The following is a 20,534-nucleotide window of genomic DNA, read 5'->3' as shown; positions in this document are numbered from 1 at the left end:
GAACAGGTAAGATGAAGTGTTTGCCTCAATGTGGATTGGGTGGTAGCCTAGAGGTTAAGAGGTTGGGCAAGTAACTGAAAGGTTGCTGGTTCGAATCCACAAGCTAACTAGGTGAAATCTGCCCTTGAGCACGGTACTTAACCCTAATTGCTCTGGATAAGTGTGTTTGCTACTGTAAATTTGTATAACATGTAAATGACCAAAAAAAGTATAATAAAAAATCTGATATTACACAGACACTACACTCAACATGGAGGATATTCATCATGTATCACACAAGCATTAAACCAATTGTGCCATTCCACTGAATAAACCTTCGAATCAATCATCTTTTATTATGGTGATGTTCTATGAGGTGCTCTTTGTCTGGTAGGTCATAACTGTCGATAGTGACCTTGGTGTTGTCATTGTTCTCAGGCTCTGACGTCAGTCAGTGTCTCCTCTCCCTTCTCTTTGAGTCTGGACTACCGTCAGAACTCGTGGGAGACAGGCCTCCCTGTATCCCACTGTGGCACGCACCCTTCTGGGGTGTCTCCCGAGGAGACCACTGGCACATATACACACGCACACACACAAACATTTGGTGCAGACTAATCACTAAATGACTATCTTATACTGAACCGGAACGGTGATATCGAAACGTCATCTGATCTCCCAAACACAAAGATAATCCTCCATGTTTCCTTTCCTCTTCAAATGTGGGAAAAAGAGCAAATCCATTAGTTCCTGGATAAAAGGATAAGCCCCCCTCAGGATTCAAATTAAATCAAACTTTATTTGTCACATGCGCTGAATACAACAAGTGTTGACCTTGAAATTCTTACTTACAAGCCCTTAACCAACAGTGCAGTTCAAGAAAGAGTTAAGACAATGTATACCAAATAAACAAAAAAATAAGAAGAAGTAACATAATGAAATAACAATAACGAGGCTATATACAGGGGTTACAGGTTAGTTGAGGTAATTTGTACAAGGAGATAGGGGTTACTAGTGACTAGTGATTCAGAGGAAACTCAAAGAAGCCTTCAGGTCTGTGTCATTCAGACAAAGGAAGAATGGACATTAAGGTCGTTCCCCAAATACCGCTTTTAGCTAATAAAAAGTCCAATCCCCTTTCTGTTTTCTTTCCGAGTGGCGTGAGAACCAGCTCCGGGGGCCTCGCCGACCTATGACAATCAAAGTGTGTGTGTGTTTGTCTCGGGGAAGTTCCCGCAGCCCTTACACGCCAGGAAAGAAGGGAGTGGAGGCAGAGAATGTTGGAAAACAGAGGAGTGGACCTTTTTTTGGTGTGTGTGTTCCTGGTGATGCGTAAGCTTTGTACTGGGGGGGAGAGGGGGCACCTGGTTTGGGAAAGGGGGATGTTAGTGTTGCACCTCTCACCCCATTGTGAGCGACCTGACACCCGTAGCAAAACAACGCGGTGCACCACCAAAAACAAGAAAAAAATGATGCATTTGAAACTGCACATCTAAACACAGCTTACGTATGAAGACAGAGCACTGGCAAAAAACTTACTTTTTATTTGAGGTCCCATGTGCCAGTCTAGAGTAAACAATTTCAACACTTCGTATTAAACCTATGTCAAACACTCAACTTTTGAACACAAACTCCATGGTTAACGTGTAAATGAGGCTATATAAACCTCTTTGCCCTGTATACTTTTGTACCGGGTCTAGCCAAAGGTCTTTTAGATAGGTTACTGACTATTCTTCTCTTATCTGGTCTAGCTTCTGGTGTTTATAAGTCATTTCTGGATACTGATAAACATGTTATACACGTTATTTATCATCTCAAAAGCCGAACAAAATTTAACCCCACAACATAATACATTCACCGTGTATCAATTCATACAAGTTGACCAAAAGGGAAAAACGTTCTGTATCCAGCAACATAAGATACAGCCATGAGCATATGTTTTCTAAAAATAGCCCTTGAAGAGAAGTTGTTGCCCGAGAACAGACATGGAGTCATCAGAGAGCCGTCTGTGGATATTTCTTTTCTCTCTGAGCGACTCTCCAAACACCACAACTTGACTCGCTGTCAACAGGGTAAGAGAGACCCAACTTAACTGGTAACAAGCAGTTCTGAAGTTCTGAACACAGACACGTTCCACCCTCCATAAACATGCACAATACTTCGGGACTTTAACTGGCTTGACCAAATGGATTAAGAATAATATGGTTTTTTAATAATAATCATCATTTTTTATAAACAGTGTAATCCAGATAAGCAGATTAAGCTAATATGACAAATATGTGAGTTTATGACATTTAGCGGTTTAAAAAAGGGAATGTTTGGCCTGGTAAATTGGTGTGGCACAGCTGAACAAAAGTTGAATGTACCACTTGAGCCAATAAGATAATAGAACTCACATACATCATAAATAAAGTGAAATGTTAAGAACTAAAGGAACTGAGAAACTTTTGGAAAGATCTCCAAAGCAAAGCCAAAAGATAGTCCTTCTTTGCTTTTGTTCACCGCCAACTGACTATACTGTTCCGCACTGTGGCTGAACTCTTACCGGAACAAGCCTCTGTCCCAGCCAACAAGAATAAGAGGTAAAAAAAACTTCAGCTATTAAAACCGCTTCAAAAATCTACAGGATGTATACATGAAGAGTGAGAGTGTAGAAGTAACCGATATAACAGATACAAATAAATACACACACATACCACCCATACCCATACAGTATCACCCACCCACCTCCCACAAACACACCCACTCACACGCTTTGGATTCACTTACTCCAGGGGGAACTGGAGGATCCTATCCTATCCAGCAGTGGTCCTGTGGTAACACACAAGCAGCCATGTATCAGATGAGCACCACAACGGCTCCAGAATGCCACCGTCCGTATACCCATATACTCTGGCCGGGGCCGTGACGTCAGAGGCGCTTGTGACAGACGACTGGGAGCGGTAGATAAGCTACTGTGGTGGGCCCTGCTCAGGCCTGTCAAGAGAGTCCTACAACCCAATGGCTACACAGCTCAATCCACTCACATCTAGTGTGGAACCTACTTCTCGTGGCCTCACTTTAACCCCTGCCTCTCGTGGCCTCACTTTCACCCCTGCCACTCGTGGACTCACTTTCACCCCTGCCTCTCGTGGACTCACTTTCACCCCTGCCTCTCGTGGACTCACTTTCACCCCTGCCTCTCGTGGACTCTTGTGCTTTTGGAGAGGAAATAACCCCCCTCAAATGTTGACAGTTGAAAGAAACTTCTGTGAAAATTGAAGTCCAAGCTCTTTAAAAGACTTGCATTTACCTGAAGTGCTTTTCTCTTGGTTTTGAAGTGCTCTTCTATGGCAGTAACTCACCCAAACCACCACCCATCTGTATTACCATCTGCTTTCATTTTCTATGACACAAACATTACTCATTGGGACATTGCCAACCTGCAACTCATGACTACTTACTATGATACCATCAACTCTGCTCAATCCCATGACCTAGGCGAGGAGTCAAGAAGGCATAAAAAGTGAAAAAAGTGGTATTCCAGCATGAGCCCTTTCCCCTATCTCTACAGGTGGGTATTACAGTATGGAACTTTAGCTGGTAGGACTCTGCTTGTGTGCTGGGTATCTGTTAGCAATTAGCTAGTGCTAGTCCTCTCAAATCTCTCCGTCAGAGGAGACCAGCCCTGGCTTGACCTCTGTGGTATGACCCTCTTCTTTCTCTCCCGTGTTTCATTACTGTCCTCTTAGAATGGGATCAACATGCTCTTTCCCAATGGAAAGGGAAAAATCACACTGTTGCTACCTCACAGTCCAAACAAGGTGCATTAAAATCAAGAACAAACTGGATCGGCGAGAGATATTCAGCCATTCTTGGAGGAAAATGGAAGTTCATTAAAAGCTCATCAGGCAAAAGACAAGTATTTATCTGTCTCCGTGTGAATGACACAAAGTTGACAGACGGTGATGTCATCAGTGGAAGTGAAAGCGCTGGCCATGAGAGAAAATACAAATAGTTGTTTCTTGAAAGTGATTTCCCTGTCTTTGCAGTCTATGGGAGGAATGTTGATAATATGTTGTGTGGAAAAAACACTCCCTTGTAAAAGAAAATTAAGAAAGGAAAAAAATGAAGGGTGTGGCATTGGCTGCACGGAGGCATATGAGGGGAAAAAAACAGGAGCGGTAAACATTTGGTTAAAGGAGGGAGGGAGAGAGGGAGGGGTGGGGTGGAGGGAGGGAGGGGTGGAGAGCCAAGGCAGGGAGGCTCTGATCTCTGCTCCCACATCAAAGGGAGAGAGTGTGTGTGTGTCCTGTCTGTAAGCGGGGACTCCCGTTTGAAGGTGGCTTGTATGTCGTGAGACTGACGTCAATCACATCTGGATGAGTCGTCATGTATAGCCACAGATGTAAGCCAGAGAGCAGGCCAGCTGCTCATAGGCACATTTAGACACCCACTAAGATACAGCACACACACTTCGGGGGTAGTACGAGTTGACGATGTAGTCAGATACCTTTTCCAATTGGAAATAGGATATTTCAATGTGTTGAAATGGACCTGAACCAAGTGCTTATGGTCTTGGCCAATCTGAAAGGGTTTCAGCTACAGGGATAGGACTTTGGTGACTACATACACTATATATAGTTGAAGTCGGAAGTTTACATACACTAAGTTTGGAGTCTTTAAAACTAGTTTTTCAACCACTCCACAAATTTCTCGTTAACAAACTATAGTTTTGGCAAGTCGGTTTGTGCATAACACAAGTCATTTTTCCAACAATTGTTTACAGACAGATTATTTAACTTATAATTCACTGTATCACAATTCAAGTGGGTCAGAAGTTTAGATACACTAAGTTGACTGCGCTTTTAAACAGCTTGGAAAATTCCAGAAAATGATGTCATGGCTTTCAAAGCTTCTGATAGGCTAATTGAGATCATTTGAGTCAATTGGAGGTGACCCTGTGGATGTATTTCAAGGCATACCTTCAAACTCAGTGCCTCTTTGCTTGACATCTTGGAAAAATCTAAAGAAATCAGCCAAGACCTCAGAAAAACAATTGCAGACCTCTACAAGTCTGGTTCATCCTTGGGAGCAATTTCCAAACGCCTGAAGGTACCACGCTCATCTGCATAAATAATAGTACGTAAGTATAAACACCATGGGACCACGCAGCCATCATACCGCTCAGGAAGGAGACACGTTCTGTCTCCTAGAGATGAACGTACTTTGGTGCGAAAAGTGCAAATCAATCCCAGAACAACAGCAAAGGACCTTGTGAAGATGCTGGAGGAAACCGGTACAAAAGTATCTATAGCCACAGTAAAACTAATCCTATATCGACATAACCTGAACGGCCGCTCAGCAAGGAAGAAGCCACTGCTCTAAAACCGCCATAAAAACGCCGGACTATGGTTTGCAACTTCACATGGGGACAAAAATCATACTTTTTGGAGAAATGTCCCCTGGTCTGATGAAACAAAAATAGAACTGTTTGTCATAATGACCATCGTTATGTTTGGAGGAAAAAGGGGGATGCTTGCAAGCCGAAGAACACCATCCCAACCGTGAAGCACGGGGTGGCAGAATCATGTTGTGTGTGTGCTTTGCTGCAGGAGGGACTGGTGCACTTCACAAATAGATGGCATCATGAGCAAGGAAAAATATGTTGATATATTGAAGCAACATCAAGATATCAGTGAGGAAGTTAAAGCTTGGTTGCAAATGGATCTTCCAAATGGAAAATGACCCCAAGCATACTTCCAAAGTTGTGGCAAAATGGCTTAAGGACAACAAAGTCAAGATACTGGAGTGGCCATCACAAAACCCTGACCTCAATCCTATAGAAAATTTGTTGGCGTGTGCGAGCAAGGCCTACAAACCTGACTCAGTTACACCAGCTTTGTCAGGAGGAATGGGCCAAAATTCACCCAAATTATTGTGGGAAGCTTGTAGAAGGCTACCCGAAATGTTTGACCCAAGTTAAGCAATTTGAAGTCAATGCTACCAAATACTAATTGAGTGTATGTAAACTTCTGACCCACTGGGAATGTGATTAAAGAAATAAAAGCTGAAATAAATCATTCTCTCTACTATAATTCTGACATTTCACATTCTTAAAATAAAGTGGTGATCCTAACTGACCTAATTATTTACTAGGATTAAATGTCAGGAATTGTGAAAAACTGAGTTTAAATGTATTTGGCTTAGGTGTATGTAAACTTCCGACTTCAACTGTATACAAGTATGTGGACACCCCTTCAAATTAGTTGATTTGGCTATTGCACACACACCCATTGCTGACAGGTGTGTAAAATCGAGCACACAGTCATGCAATCTCCATAGAAAAACATTAGCAGTAGAATGGCCTTACTAAAGAGCTCAGTGACTTTCAACGTGGCACCGTCATAGGATGCCAGCTTTCCAACAAGTCAGTTCGTCAAATGTCTGCCCTGGTCAACTGTACTTGTTGATAGTGTGAAGTGGAAATGTCTAGGAGCAACAACGGCTCAGCCGCGAAGTGGTAGGCTACAGAAGGACACAGAACGGGACTGCCGAGTGCTGAAGCATGTAGCGAGTAAAAATCGTCTGTCCTCGGTTGCCACATTCGCTACCGAATTCCAAACTGCCTCTGGAAGCAACGTCAGAACAAGAACTGCTCGTCGGGAGCTTCATGAAATGGGTTTCCATGGCCGAGCAGCAGCACACAAGCCGAAGATCACCATGCGTAATGCCAAGCGTCGGCTGGAGTGGTTTAAAGCTCCCCGCCATTGGACTCTGGAACAGTGGAAACGTGTTCTCTGGAGTGATGAATCACGCTTCACCATCTAGCAGTCCGACGGACGTATCTGAGTTTGCCGGATGCCAGGACAACGCTGCATAGTGCTAACTGTAAAGTTTAATGGAGGAGGAATAATGGTCTAGGGCTGTTTTTCATGGTTCAGGCTAGGCCCCTTAGTTCCAGTGAAGGGAAATCTTAACGCTACAGTATACAATGTCATTCTAAGCAATTCTGTGCTTCCAACTTTGTGGCAACAGTTTAGGGAAGGCCTTTTCCTGGTTCAGCATGACAATTCCCCCATGCACAAAGCGAGGTCCATGCAGAAATGGTTTGTCAAGATCAGTGTGGAAGAACTTGACTGGCCTGCACAGAGCTCAAACCCATCAAACACCTTTGGGATGAATTGGAACGCCGACTGCCAGCCAGGCCTAATCGCCCAACATCAGTGCCTGACCTCACTAATGCTCTTGTGGCTGAATTAACGCAAATTCCAGCAGCAACGTTACAACATCTAGTGGAAAGCCTTCCCAGAAGAGTGAAGGCTGTTATAGCAGCAAGGAGGGACCAACTCCATATTAATGCCCATGATTTTGGAATGAGATGTTCGACGAGCAGGTGTCCACATACTTTTGTCATGTAGTGTAAGTAGGCCTGACTCATCTTATTGATTATGTTGGGTACGGTACGTGGGGAACTGATTAGCACTAACATGGAAACTCTTAATCTAATGGCACACCGTGTAAGGATGAGGTGATTGCCATTAACTTGTGCTGAATGGTTAAGGGATGATACATGGGTTAGACTGCTCAGGTCATAAACTAATTAAGCCCTATCAGAAACCTGCAGCCCTCTTCCCACAAGTTATATTGATGAGTAAACCCCCCAACCATGTACTCAGAATAGACACACACACACACACACAACCTCCCTTCCCCCCCACACACCATCCACAAACACACACCCTCTGCGTCCTGCCAGCTGAGTCTGATTAGGGCCCCAGCGGGCCAGGTCTTGATTTGGCCCTTTGCATCGACCCCCTTTGCATCTACCCCCGAGCGGCCACAATTAGGCAGGCGGGCCATGGAACATGAGCGCTCAACGGGCAGAGCAGGACTCAGAGCAGGGCTCTCCATGGAACAAACAAGCTCAGGGGAGCAGGGGTGCTCTCCTCTAACAAGACTCATATGGCTTTAATAGGTGCCTTTCAATAAACAAGTGATTGAGCCCTGGTGTGAGGCAGGTTCCTCCACTTCCTTTTCACATTAAGACTTCGCAGCCAAGAAGAGGAAGACTGAGGCACACTGGGCATGATGTCCACTTGTAACATGTGCCTGGCGTCTCTTAGGAAGGAAACATATAATTGTCTGTCCCCTTTCTGTGAGAATGTTTGTTTGATGAGACCCTCAAATTTTTGGGTCCCTGAGCAAATTGTTGGTCTTGTGAGTGGAAACTTGAATGTTGTAAGAATTTTGCACAACTTCCAGAGCACGTTTACAGTGAACATTGAGGCTGTACCATTACAGTTTTAGACAGTAGCCAATAGGCTATTGTGGCTATTTAAGCATAATGTAGGCCTACCAACAAAACCAATGGAGCAAATCACATAACATTTTCACACGGAAATAGCTTTTGATTTCTATGAAATAGCCTACAGTATATGTGGTGTTCAATGCAGGCCTACATTGCATGAGACTTTTAGAAACGTTTTTACATTATGAAGGGCTTGACTAATGATTTTTTACTTGGTCTGTAACACCATGGGCCATATAGGTGACTGTAAATTGCATTGTATAGTGTTATATGATGCAAGAAACCACTTTTTTTTAATGTATTATGTTTTACCATACAGCAAATTAGACAATGTAGGCTACCCCTCTTCGTATTGGCTTATGTGCATATTCACGCCTGTCTCAAAATACTACACTGCCCCTTAATTAAGACACAAGCTTTTTGCCTGACTGGCTTTTCAACGAGCTTGAAATGTAGCCTACACGTTTTGTGCTCTTGTATAAAGCAGTAACTCTCCATTGCTGGCCTATACTTATCTATAACTGGGCTAATAACTCGCTATCTAGCAAAGAATATCAACAAATGTTCACACGCGCGGCTCTGATCTGAAAAGCGCATTCACTCGTGGGTGATTGAAAGACCGCTCGTGGGCTACACCCGCCAATAGAATTATACTCCGTTGCGCTCTGGCTCTACAACAAAATAACAGACTAAATCTTGCAAAGTTAGATTTGTTTTGGCTTGTTGCATTGAAAAGTGGCTGATATAATGTTGATTCGATCACAGTAAAAACGTTGATCAATATAGTGCAAACTAATGGGGCGAACTCAGTGAAGTTAAATCTCTTGCGTCTCCGCGCGGCATGGCATTTCTTCTGGGCGGCAGTCCTGGAGTAGGTGTGCGGCTGCGCAGGCGCGCAGTTTAGAGAGAATATTATTGTTGGTGACAGTGTTGAGAGTTTGGGCAGAAAGTGTAGACAGAGAGGCTAGGCTGCGGTGGCTTGTGTGTGTTGTTATATTCTCAAACAAGCACATCCGCACACACACACATCAACACACAAGCATGCACACACTTTCTCACAGTCCTACTTGTCTCCCTATCTGTGCCAGAGGCCCCAAGTCATTGACCACAGAGGTTGAGGCGTCTGAGAGTGGGTGTGCGTTGACGTCACCAGTGGTTTCTGAGTCGTTGGAGCAAGGCTGTGCAGATAAACTAGCACAGTGGGGCTTGATGGACACCAGATAAGACCACTCCACAGGTTTTAACCCAGTCAGCATGGGGCATTGTTTGCTACCAAATTTGTTCTTGTTATGCAAAACGGAACTGGTGACGTCAACGCATTCTGTCCAAACCAGTAAGCAGGTAGCTTGGATGAGTCAAATGTACTCAACAAAACAATGACTGTACAGGGGAACAACAGAAAACTCAATATCTTCTTGGAAATTCAGACATTTTGATGCAAGTGTTTGTCTCGTCCTAAAAGCTAAGGTATTGGTTTTGACTGAGTAGTCAAGAAGATATAGAGGGAATGGCATTGAAAGAAAGTATTCACACCCCTCGACTTTTTCCAAATGTTGTTGTTTTACAGCCTGCATTTAAAATGGATTAAATTTAGAATTTTTTTGTCACTGGCCTACACACAATACCCCATAAAGTCAAAGGGGAATTATGTTTTCCAAAGTTTGTACTAATGATAAAAAAATGAAAAGCTGAAACATTTTGAGTCAATAAGTATTCAACCCCTTTGTTATGGCAAGCCTAAAAAAGTTCAGGAGTAAAATTTTGCTTAACAAGTCAAATAATAAGTTGCATGGACTCACGGTGTGTACAACAATAGTTTTTAATTAACATTATTTTGAATGACTACCTCATCTCTGTACCCCACACTTACAATTATCTGTAAGGTTTCTCAGTCGAGCAGTACATTTCAAACACAGATTCAACCACAAAGACTAAGTAGGTTTTCCAATGCCTCGCAAAGAAGGATCACTATTGGTAGTTGGGTAAAAAATGTTTTTTTTAAAAGACATTGAATATCCCTTTGAGCATGGTGAAATAATGAATTATACTTTGGATGGTGTATTAATATACCCAGTCACTACAAAGATACAGGAGTCCTTCCTAACTCAGTTGCCGGAGAGGAAGGAAACCACTCAGGGATTTCACCATCAGGTCAATAGTGACTAAAACAGTTACAGAGGTTAATGACTGTGATGGGAGAAAACTGAGAATGGATCAACAACATTGTAGTTACTCCACAATACTAACCTAATTGATAGAGGGAAAAGAAGGGAACCTGTACAGAATAAAAAATATTCCAAAACATCCATCCCGCTTGTACCACTTCCTGAGTGGCCTAGTTACAGTTTTGACTTAAATCAGCTTGAAAATCTATGTCAAGACTTGAAAATGTCTAGCAATGATCCTCTTTGGCGCCATAGTACGATGGTAGTATGAAGAGGATGGCTGATGTTTTACATGCTCCTAACCAACTGTGCTATTTTGTTAGTTTTTTTTTACGTTGTTTGTAACTTTTATTTTAAATTATTTTGTACATAATGTTGCTGCTACCATCTCTTAGAACAGCGATTACTCACCACAAACTGGAATAAACTTTTTCCTTTAATGAGTTCGACGAGAAGGATATATTGCTTTCCCAGGAACAGGCTCAAATCCCAGTCGTTTGCATGAAGAAAAGACAGAGGAAAAGGGGGCGCAGGTCGGGCTTCCTTCTGAGAATCCGTAGGCGAGCGAGTAAACTCCTAAATCCATCCGTTCTACTGGTTAACATGCAATCATTGGAAAATAAAATTGATGAACCTACGATTCTGCCCCTATAGAAGTCTCGAGGTATTGCTCGCCTGAGGTAGAGTACCTGATGATAAGCTGTAGACCACACTATCTACCAACAGAGTTCTCATCTATATTATTCGTAGCCGTCTATTTACTACCACAGACCGATGCTGGCACTAAGACCGCTCTCAACCAACTCTATAAGGCCATAAGCATGCAATAAAATGTTCATCCAGAAGCGGCACTCCTAGTGGTGGCTGGGAACTTTAATGCAGGCAAATTTAAATCAGTTGAACACATTTTTTTACCAGAATATCACGTGCAACCAGAGGGAAAAAAACTCCAGACCACCTTTACTCCACACACAGAGATGCATACAAAGCTCTCCACCGCCATCCATTCGGCAAATCTGACCATAATTCTATCCTCCGCATTTCTGCTTACAAGCTTAAACTAAAGCAGGCAGTACCAGTGACTTGCTCAATACGGAAGTGGTCAGATGACGCGGATGCTACACTACAGGACTGTTTTGCTAACACAGACTGTAATATGTTGCGGGATTCATCCAATGGCATTGAGGAGTATACCACCTCAGTCATCAATAAGTGCATTGACGACGTCATCCCCACAGTGACTGTACGTACATATCCCAACCAAAAGCCATGGATTACAGGCAACATCCACATCGAGCTAAAGGCTAAAGCTGCCGCTTTCAAGGAGCGGGACACTAATTCGGACGCTTGAAAGAGATCCCGCTATGCTCTCAAACGAACCATGAAACAAGCAAAGTGTCAATACAGGATTCAGGTTGAATCCTAATTACACCGGCTCTGAAGTTCGTCGGATGTGGCAGAGCTTGAAAACTATTACAGACTACAAAGGGAAAGCCAGACGCGAGCTTCCCAGTGACGCGAGCCTACCAGAAGAGCTAAATGCCTTTTATGCCCCTTCGAGGCAAGCAACACTGAAGCATGCACGAGAGCACCAGCTGTTCTGGATGACTGTGTAATAACACTCTCAGTAGCCGATCTGAGCAAGACCTTTAAACAGTTCAACATTCACAAAGCTGCGGGGCCAGACACATTACCAGGACGTGTACTCAAAGCATGCACGGACCAACTGGCAAGTGTCTTCACTGAAATTTTCAACCTCTCCCTGACAGAGTCTGTAATACCAACATGTTTCAAGCAGACCACCATAGTCCCTGTGCCCAAGGAAGCCAAGGTAACCTGCCTCAATGATTAGCGCCCAGTAGCACTCACGTCGGTAGCCATGTAGTGCTTTGAAAGGCTGGTCATGGCTCACAACAACATCCTTCCGGATACCCTAGACCCACTCCAATTTGCATACCGCCCCAACAGATCCACAGATGGCGCAATCTCAATAGCACTCCACACATTGCCCTTTCCCTCCTGGACAAAAGGAACACCTATGTGAGAATGCTGTTCATTGACTACAGCTTAACATTCAACACCATAGTGCCCACGAAGCTCATCACTAAGCTAAGGACCCTGGGACTAAACACCTCCCTTTGCAACTGGATCCTGGACTTCCTGATGGGCCCGCCCCCAGGTGGTAAGGGTAGGCAACAACATGTCTGTCACGCTGATCCTTAACACTGGGGCCCCTCAGTGGTGTGTACTTAGTCCCCTCCTGTACTCCCTGTTGTCCCATGACTGCGTGGCCAAACACAACTCCAACACCATCATTAAGATTGCTGACAACATAACAGTGGTAGGCCTGATCACCGACAACTATGAGACAGCCTATATAGAGGAGGTCAGAGAACTGGCAGTGTGGTGCCAGAACAACAACCTCTTCCTCAGCATTAACTATAAATAATCTATTCCTACTCATGGCTTAATCAAGTTGTGCTCAAAGCATTAATATTGAAAAGCACAGCATTGGAAGGAGGGCTGCTTGTTGGCATTAGCGGAAACTAAAATGATGAGAGGCTAGTTAGAGGATTTGGAAGATTATACAGTATACATAGTTTTTGTCTAAACAGATTTTTACTGTGTTATTAGTTGCATATGTTCAATTCATCGGCCCACCACACTGGTCTATAAATACGCCTGACTCAACGTTCATTAGACTTTGAAGTGTTAGACTTTTGAAGTGTTTTAAACATTTGGGCCTGACATTATAAACAGACTTTGTTTCTGCGGTGAAGAGGTTTGTCGTCATGCGTTTTCAAATGTCAGATACAGAATTAGTCCTATTTCCATTTTGCTTCTGTAAACTGGAGCACTGAGACTAACGTGAACGAGAGTCCATGGGGTACAAACTATATAGCTAACATAATGGTCTCTTTCACATATTGCCATCTGTTGAGTGTGGTGTGAGCCACACGTGAACGTGTGTGTGTGTGGTGTGAATGCCAGTAGTGGTAATAAGTCTGTCACAGACCAGAAGACCTCTGATTTCACCTGTGCTGAGAAGCCATGTGTTCTTCATTAAAATAAACCCTCTGGCCACATCATTCTAGCCTGACAGTCGTAGTCCAGTCACAGTCATGGCTATATCCACAGCTACGTAACTGAGAAACATCCTAATACCGAACAAAGTCATAAAAACTTCAACAACAAAAAAGCTCCCACGACTACTAAGATTCAAGCATAGCTTGTGGTAACAAAGGGTGACACAAAACCCACACCAAGATAGGATGAAAGAGCTGTGTTAAAGTGAAACTGGCCTAAAAGCACACATGTGTGTGGGTGCTGAAAATGAAACTGTAAAGTCTGCGTCCAACTCACACTCTCAAACATTTAGATCCTCGGAACGCAGCCCACTTTTCCAGCTCACTCTCCAGATCCCAATTACTGGAATTTTAATCACCTGTTCACACACCTGCATGTCATCATCCCACACTATTCCGTTCAGTTCCTTGCACCCCATCACTGTGGGGGTGTTGTTTGTTGAGACACACTTCTTTCGGAGTGCTGTTTTTTTCCCCGTCCTTCACTCCTCCCGTGTATGATAGTTTTTGCCTGCCTCACTCACAACTCTTTTTTTGCCTATTCCTTGCCTGTACTGTTGCCATTTTGGACCTACTGTGTATGACCTTCTGCCTGCCCCTGGACCCTACCTCCTCCTATGGTCCCTTCCAATAAACACCTGCTGCGCTCTGCACTTGAAACCAGCTCTGTCTCCTATCATGTTCATTACAGACACATGGACAATTCCAGGGTAAAGGAATTGCGCTGAGACTCACTTTAAATTTAAGCCAAACAAAATCCATTGATTTCAAAGTTTAACAAACCATACAACTCTACCCATAAGGACTACTTTTAACAATTTGAACAGAACATTTTACAAAAACACATTTACTGGAAGAATTGTGCCGATCAAAGTTTGGGAACAGAATTTCATTTTTAATGTGTTACCACATTTTCCAAAACCTCTTAAATATCTGCTCCGAATTAAGATAAAAATTTTTAAAAAATGGGGTGTCAGCTACGACATTACATCTGTTCTCTTTTGGTTATTGAACTACAGTAAGTGAAGTGGACTTACACTTGGTAATGGATTGCGGTAACGGAATTTCATCAGGTGACCGTGATCTGTACTACCCAGAAATGCATAATTATGGATATGAACGTAACTCTCTTCATGGTGATGTATCTTAAATAGGTACAAAAGGTATACATATGCAATACCCTCCTTTGCATATTTGGGTATTATTATATGCAATGGCTGTTATTTTAAAGAGCTTTGCCCCCAAACAAGACCAAATCATGGAGGTCTATGTTTGCGCCCTATCAAGGCTGGTCCGGGAACGGACCAAAAATCAACCTCTGTAGATGTTGAAATTAAAACTGGTCCAGTCCGGACAATACGGAAGAAAAAAACGTCTGTGTATGTAGGAATCAAGGCCAGGGCGGACTGACCAAATTTCAACTACTTTTCAATGAACATGGAAGTCCAGTGTCAGTCGGTAAGGATGCTGGTTACAGTAAATGGAAAGAGAGGGGTGTGAGTAAGAGCCGGGAGAGGTGACATTAACTGGAGAGATAGAAGAGAGAGAGGAGAGAGGCAGATCGAGAGAGAGAGAGGCAGATCGAGAGAGAGAGGAGAGAGGCAGATCGAGAGAGAGAGGCAGATCGAGAGAGAGGAGAGAGGCAGATCGAGAGAGAGAGGAGAGAGGCAGATCAAGAGAGAGAGGGGGGGAGGGAGGGGTTGTGGTTCTTTACACTCTTGCTTTGAACACCAGATGACAGAAACAGAAAGAAAACAGTTATGAGCTGAACATACAGTACCAGTATGCCAGTGGAAGGGAGGACTGTAGCAGGTGACTCAACAATGGTTTGTGCCTACTATGATTTCCCACTGTAGCCAATTCAATTGCAGTAATTCCATTACAGATTTTTCTGAAATCCCATTTCCAGTTTGGTAACGGAATTTCACATTTTAATTGAATAATTCATAATTTTACTTAATTTATAAACCAAATAGATATCCCTAAAAACACAATAACTAATTGTTAGGTCAACCTTTACTTACTTCTGTGAACTTTCATTATCCTCCCTCCTGATGAACGAGAGAAATTAGAAAATATCTTAAAGATATGTGCGTTTTTGCTAAAAGAATATCAAGGCACAGGGCAATGTTTCTAAAAAAATAAACAAGGCAAGTCTTCTCTCCAAAACTAAATATAAGTGTTGATATTAGTTGGCAGGGGTCTTTAATTCAGCATTATTGTGTTTTGATGTATTTATAATACCTTTTAAGATGTTTTTAAGGCCCCTCTTCTATCTGTTTGACCATATATAAAAGCCTCTGCTAATTCCTAATATTTAGGATAGAACATGGTTGAAACATTTATATATGCCTTAATTTCTAAAAAAAAAACAGACTCTTATCTTTCATTTGACATGCTCCTATAAACCTCACGTTGGTCTTCATTGGTCTTTTTACATGGAAATGATTACATGCAGCATCTGGGACAATAGGTGAGAGGGAATAATAAGGTGGTGCATTTACCGCCTGCGCTTCTGGACAATGTCAATGGGCCGGTTGACTGCGCACGGGGATCCACAGATATTCCCATTCCGCACTTTGAACGACCGGTCCGTGGTGGGGGCCATGAATACACAGTTTGTTGGCAAACTCATATTTCTCCCCCCTTTATTCACTCCTCCTCTCGCTCCCTCTTTTCCCAACTTTCTACTTTTTTTCTCTGCTTTCCTTAGTTTCCTTCTCCTTTTGAAAGCTACGGTGGGAACATTAGAGTGCTCTTGTCCGTCTCCTTTCGCGCGACCCTGCTGCTTTCCTCACGCCGCACCTGGTTCCCATTGCCGCTCAAATGAATGATATGTCAAACAGAGAGGACCGAAGATGCCGCAATTACAAGAAAAGCCAAAACAGCAAGACAATCCCTGCGAGAATCTGGGAGAAAGTCTGAGGCTTTGAGGGAAATCCTCCTTGGTATTTCCCACCAACATTCCTGTCAAAAACATTTAAAAATCCGCCTCTTGAAAAGCTGCTGTGTGTTTCAAAAAATCATTTTTTTTCTCCCGGATAACATCCTTAGATGTGGTTGAGGGACAGAACGAGCTGAGTTTGTCACCAAGCACATGTTCAACAGTTGTAGAAGCAAGAGTGAAGCTCCCTTAAATGGACAATATGGAATTCCTTTTCTATCCAGATGAAGGTCAAAATAAACAAAATGCAGATCAACTAGCTTGATTTTCTCCTTTCCATTCCTATGTCTGGCTCTCACTGTCTTTTTGAACAATCTCTACATGAAGGCTCGATCAGAAAGCTCTCCCACTCTCCCCTTTCTGTCTCACTCCTCATCAGTGTCTTTCTCTCCTCTGCAATTCTTCTAAACCCAGTCTTCCACCTCTAAGTCTCAACTCCCTCTGACAGCTGAAGACATGGACCCTCTTGAAAACTCAATAAGTGTCTGTTTGTGTGCAAGTCTCGCTATATCATGTGGCTGTGTGCCTGTGCTAGTGTTCCCTTCCTGTGTATGTGTATGCCAGTTGAACTGTGAGGTCAGAAAAAACAGGGGCGGTCTCAGAGGCAGCATGGCTCCTACCCTCTCAGTATCTCCAGGTTTAACTCTTTAAATGCTCTATATGCTATATACCATACATCTAAATACCATAAATACCTGAAATATGTGCCTCAAGACATATTAATATATCAACTCTCACATGACATTGCTTAGACTTCTGTCTTTTTTTCAAGAGAGAAAAATACACTATGACAGTAACACATTGAAGTGTGTCACAATAAAACGGAGAACAGTTTCTACTGACAAAAGCCTGAATGGAAGACAATGATTAGTTGAGATTAGTAGTATGGGGTGTGTTACTACTTGTCTGGGGAAAAATCCGGCACCCATATCAGCCCTCACCATCGGCGATCACCCACTCCTGTTTTAGCATGTTTACTACATGACAGTCTTCACCTGATCCCAGACAAGAAAATCTCCAAAAGTCATCTGCCCAGACCTAGAGCCAGAGCCCAGATCAATAAGGTCAGAGAAAGCAGTGGACTGAAACGGCCCATGAGCTCACAAAGCGTTACTAATGAAATCAGGGGTAGATATTTGTATACTGGGGAAGAGGGCACAGAGCCCGGGGTGGCATGTTGGCAGACATGTTGGAGGGGAATTGATAAGGGGAGCCTTTTGAAAGTCACGCAAGTGTGAAAACACAGTGTTATAAAAAAACACACATTTTTGTTTTCCATTGCAAAATGTTTTCCGTTCAGTGCCTAATGAACACAACCCAGGTATATGACCTCTGACCTTCTCTCTCTGCTAAGGAGATGGGAACGACGACGACATAAATCTGTCACACACACCAATGACAGGCACAGTGCTGAGCGATTAAAATAGAATTTCCCTGTCTGCAATCTTGCTGGTACTGCCAGCCACCTGGGGAAAACCGGGAGAGAACGTTTATCACTAAATAAGTAAATATAAAAAAAATATCCAAAGCTAATACCATAAAGTCTTACATGGTTCAAATACATGTAATCAAATATAGTCTGGGTTCAATAAAATACAATAAACTCTGAATTTAAATGGAATTGGTCCGAACATTGAAGACCTGACCTACAGTAAGAGACATTCCTGAAACATCAACGAAAACTAAAGCCATCAGCAGCAGTTGAGCACTGAGGGTAAATACATTCCAGTTAGCATGACTGTTGAAGGCATCTTATAGATCTGGACAATCTATGACAGACAGGGACACACATAAGCTGCATACATCGGACCCTCTGATCATTGCGCAACGTGCCTGACAAACATGCTGGGTCTTGAAAAAGACACTGGGCTGGGTGGCTTTCAAAGAATGTGCCTCTGTGCCATGCTGCGTTCCCTCCCCTATGAGGAGCCACATCTAGATCAGAGTGCTCCGTGCTATGCATTGTCACCCTCTGTGGACTGGCTGGAGTACCGTTGGGTAGGCACTGGATCACCATGTGCCTGCCTAGTGGAGTGGAGTCGAGCGAACCGTACGTGCCCTTCATCCAAAAATCTAAGCCCATTATTTTGTTCAATTGCTTGACAATGGAATGTTTTATTTCTGTTGTTTTAATGACAAAGTCTAATTATTAAAGGCTAATTATTAAAGGCTTATCATTTACAGTGCCTTGCGAAAGTATTCGGCCCCCTTGAACTTTGCGACCTTTTGCCACATTTCAGGCTTCAAACATAAAGATATAAAACTGTATTTTTTTGTGAAGAATCAACAACAAGTGGGACACAATCATGAAGTGGAACGACATTTATTGGATATTTCAAACTTTTTTAACAAATCAAAAACTGAAAAATTGGGCGTGCAAAATTATTCAGCCCCCTTAAGTTAATACTTTGTAGCACCACCTTTTGCTGCGATTACAGCTGTAAGTCGCTTGGGGTATGTCTCTATCAGTTTTGCACATCGAGAGACTGAATTTTTTTCCCATTCCTCCTTGCAAAACAGCTCGAGCTCAGTGAGGTTGGATGGAGAGCATTTGTGAACAGCAGTTTTCAGTTCTTTCCACAGATTCTCGATTGGATTCAGGTCTGGACTTTGACTTGGCCATTCTAACACCTGGATATGTTTATTTTTGAACCATTCCATTGTAGATTTTGCTTTATGTTTTGGATCATTGTCTTGTTGGAAGACAAATCTCCGTCCCAGTCTCAGGTCTTTTGCAGACTCCATCAGGTTTTCTTCCAGAATGGTCCTGTATTTGGCTCCATCCATCTTCCCATCAATTTTAACCATCTTCCCTGTCCCTGCTGAAGAAAAGCAGGCCCAAACCATGATGCTGCCACCACCATGTTTGACAGTGGGGATGGTGTGTTCAGCTGTGTTGCTTTTACGCCAAACATAACGTCTTGCATTGTTGCCAAAAAGTTCAATTTTGGTTTCATCTGACCAGAGCACCTTCTTCCACATGTTTGGTGTGTCTCCCAGGTGGCTTGTGGCAAACTTTAAACAACACTTTTTATGGATATCTTTAAGAAATGGCTTTCTTCTTGCCACTCTTCCATAAAGGCCAGATTTGTGCAATATACGACTGATTGTTGTCCTATGGACAGAGTCTCCCACCTCAGCTGTAGATCTCTGCAGTTCATCCAGAGTGACCATGGGCCTCTTGGCTGCATCTCTGATCAGTCTTCTCCTTGTATGAGCTGAAAGTTTAGAGGGACGGCCAGGTCTTGGTAGATTTGCAGTGGTCTGATACTCCTTCCATTTCAATATTATCGCTTGCACAGTGCTCCTTGGGATGTTTAAAGCTTGGGAAATCTTTTTGTATCCAAATCCGGCTTTAAACTTCTTCACAACAGTATCTCGGACCTGCCTGGTGTGTTTCTTGTTCTTCATGATGCTCTCTGCGCTTTTAACGGACCTCTGAGACTATCACAGTGCAGGTGCATTTATACGGAGACTTGATTACACACAGGTGGATTGTATTTATCATCATTAGTCATTTAGGTCAACATTGGATCATTCAGAGATCCTCACTGAACTTCTGGAGAGAGTTTGCTGCACTGAAAGTAAAGGGGCTGAATAATTTTGCACGCCCAATTTTTCAGTTTTTGATTTGTTAAAAAAGTTTGAAATATCCAATAAATGTCGTTCCACTTCATGATTGTGTCCCACTTGTTGTAGATTCTTCACAAAAAAATACAGTTTTATATCTTTATGTTTGAAGCCTGAAATGTGGCAAAAGGTCGCAAAGTTCAAGGGGGGGCGAATACTTTCGCAAGGCACTGTAGGTACTGATGTTCTAGCACCCTTTTATGGAGATCAATTCACAACTAACAGTGCACCTACATAGGAAGTCTGTATACTTTTTACATTGTTTTTGGAAAAGCATATTATTATTCTCAGAAATGTGGTTTTTAGAAAGTAAAAAAAAGTAAAGATGGACAGGTGACTATGATCGCAAAGAGTCTTCCAAAAGTCACAAATTAAAACACTCATTGGAATTGATGCTACTCCCCTGAGATTCCTGTGAGTCTGCCTTTCAAAACATCTCACAT

At 42.9% G+C, this 20,534-nt stretch overlaps 1 protein-coding gene across 8 annotated transcripts in view; it reads right to left on the bottom strand.

Annotated features, from left to right (window-relative positions):
- The window catches only part of LOC110524143 (3',5'-cyclic-AMP phosphodiesterase 4C), a 165,835-nt gene that overhangs the window by 43,728 nt on the left and 101,573 nt on the right, over positions 1 to 20,534 (bottom strand). Inside the window, exon 1 of one of the 8 annotated variants that reach the window (XM_021603511.3) lies at positions 16,022 to 17,042. The exons of 4 other annotated variants lie outside the window; for them this stretch is intronic. In XM_021603511.3, coding sequence (XP_021459186.3) covers positions 16,022 to 16,152 — 131 coding nt within the window. In that variant the 5' untranslated portion in view covers positions 16,153 to 17,042. Of the gene's footprint in view, positions 1 to 2,745; positions 3,276 to 16,021; positions 17,043 to 20,534 lie in introns of those variants that run through there. 3 more of the 8 variants (XM_036977957.2, XM_090235361.1, XM_036977958.2) reach the window with 3 other exon arrangements.

The sequence above is a fragment of the Oncorhynchus mykiss genome, chromosome 5 (assembly GCF_057628025.1).
Source record: "Oncorhynchus mykiss isolate SJ-2025 chromosome 5, ASM5762802v1, whole genome shotgun sequence".
Classification (NCBI taxonomy): domain Eukaryota; kingdom Metazoa; phylum Chordata; class Actinopteri; order Salmoniformes; family Salmonidae; genus Oncorhynchus; species Oncorhynchus mykiss.
Note: the sequence above shows the minus strand (reverse complement) of the source record. Positions and strands in the feature narration are given on the sequence as shown.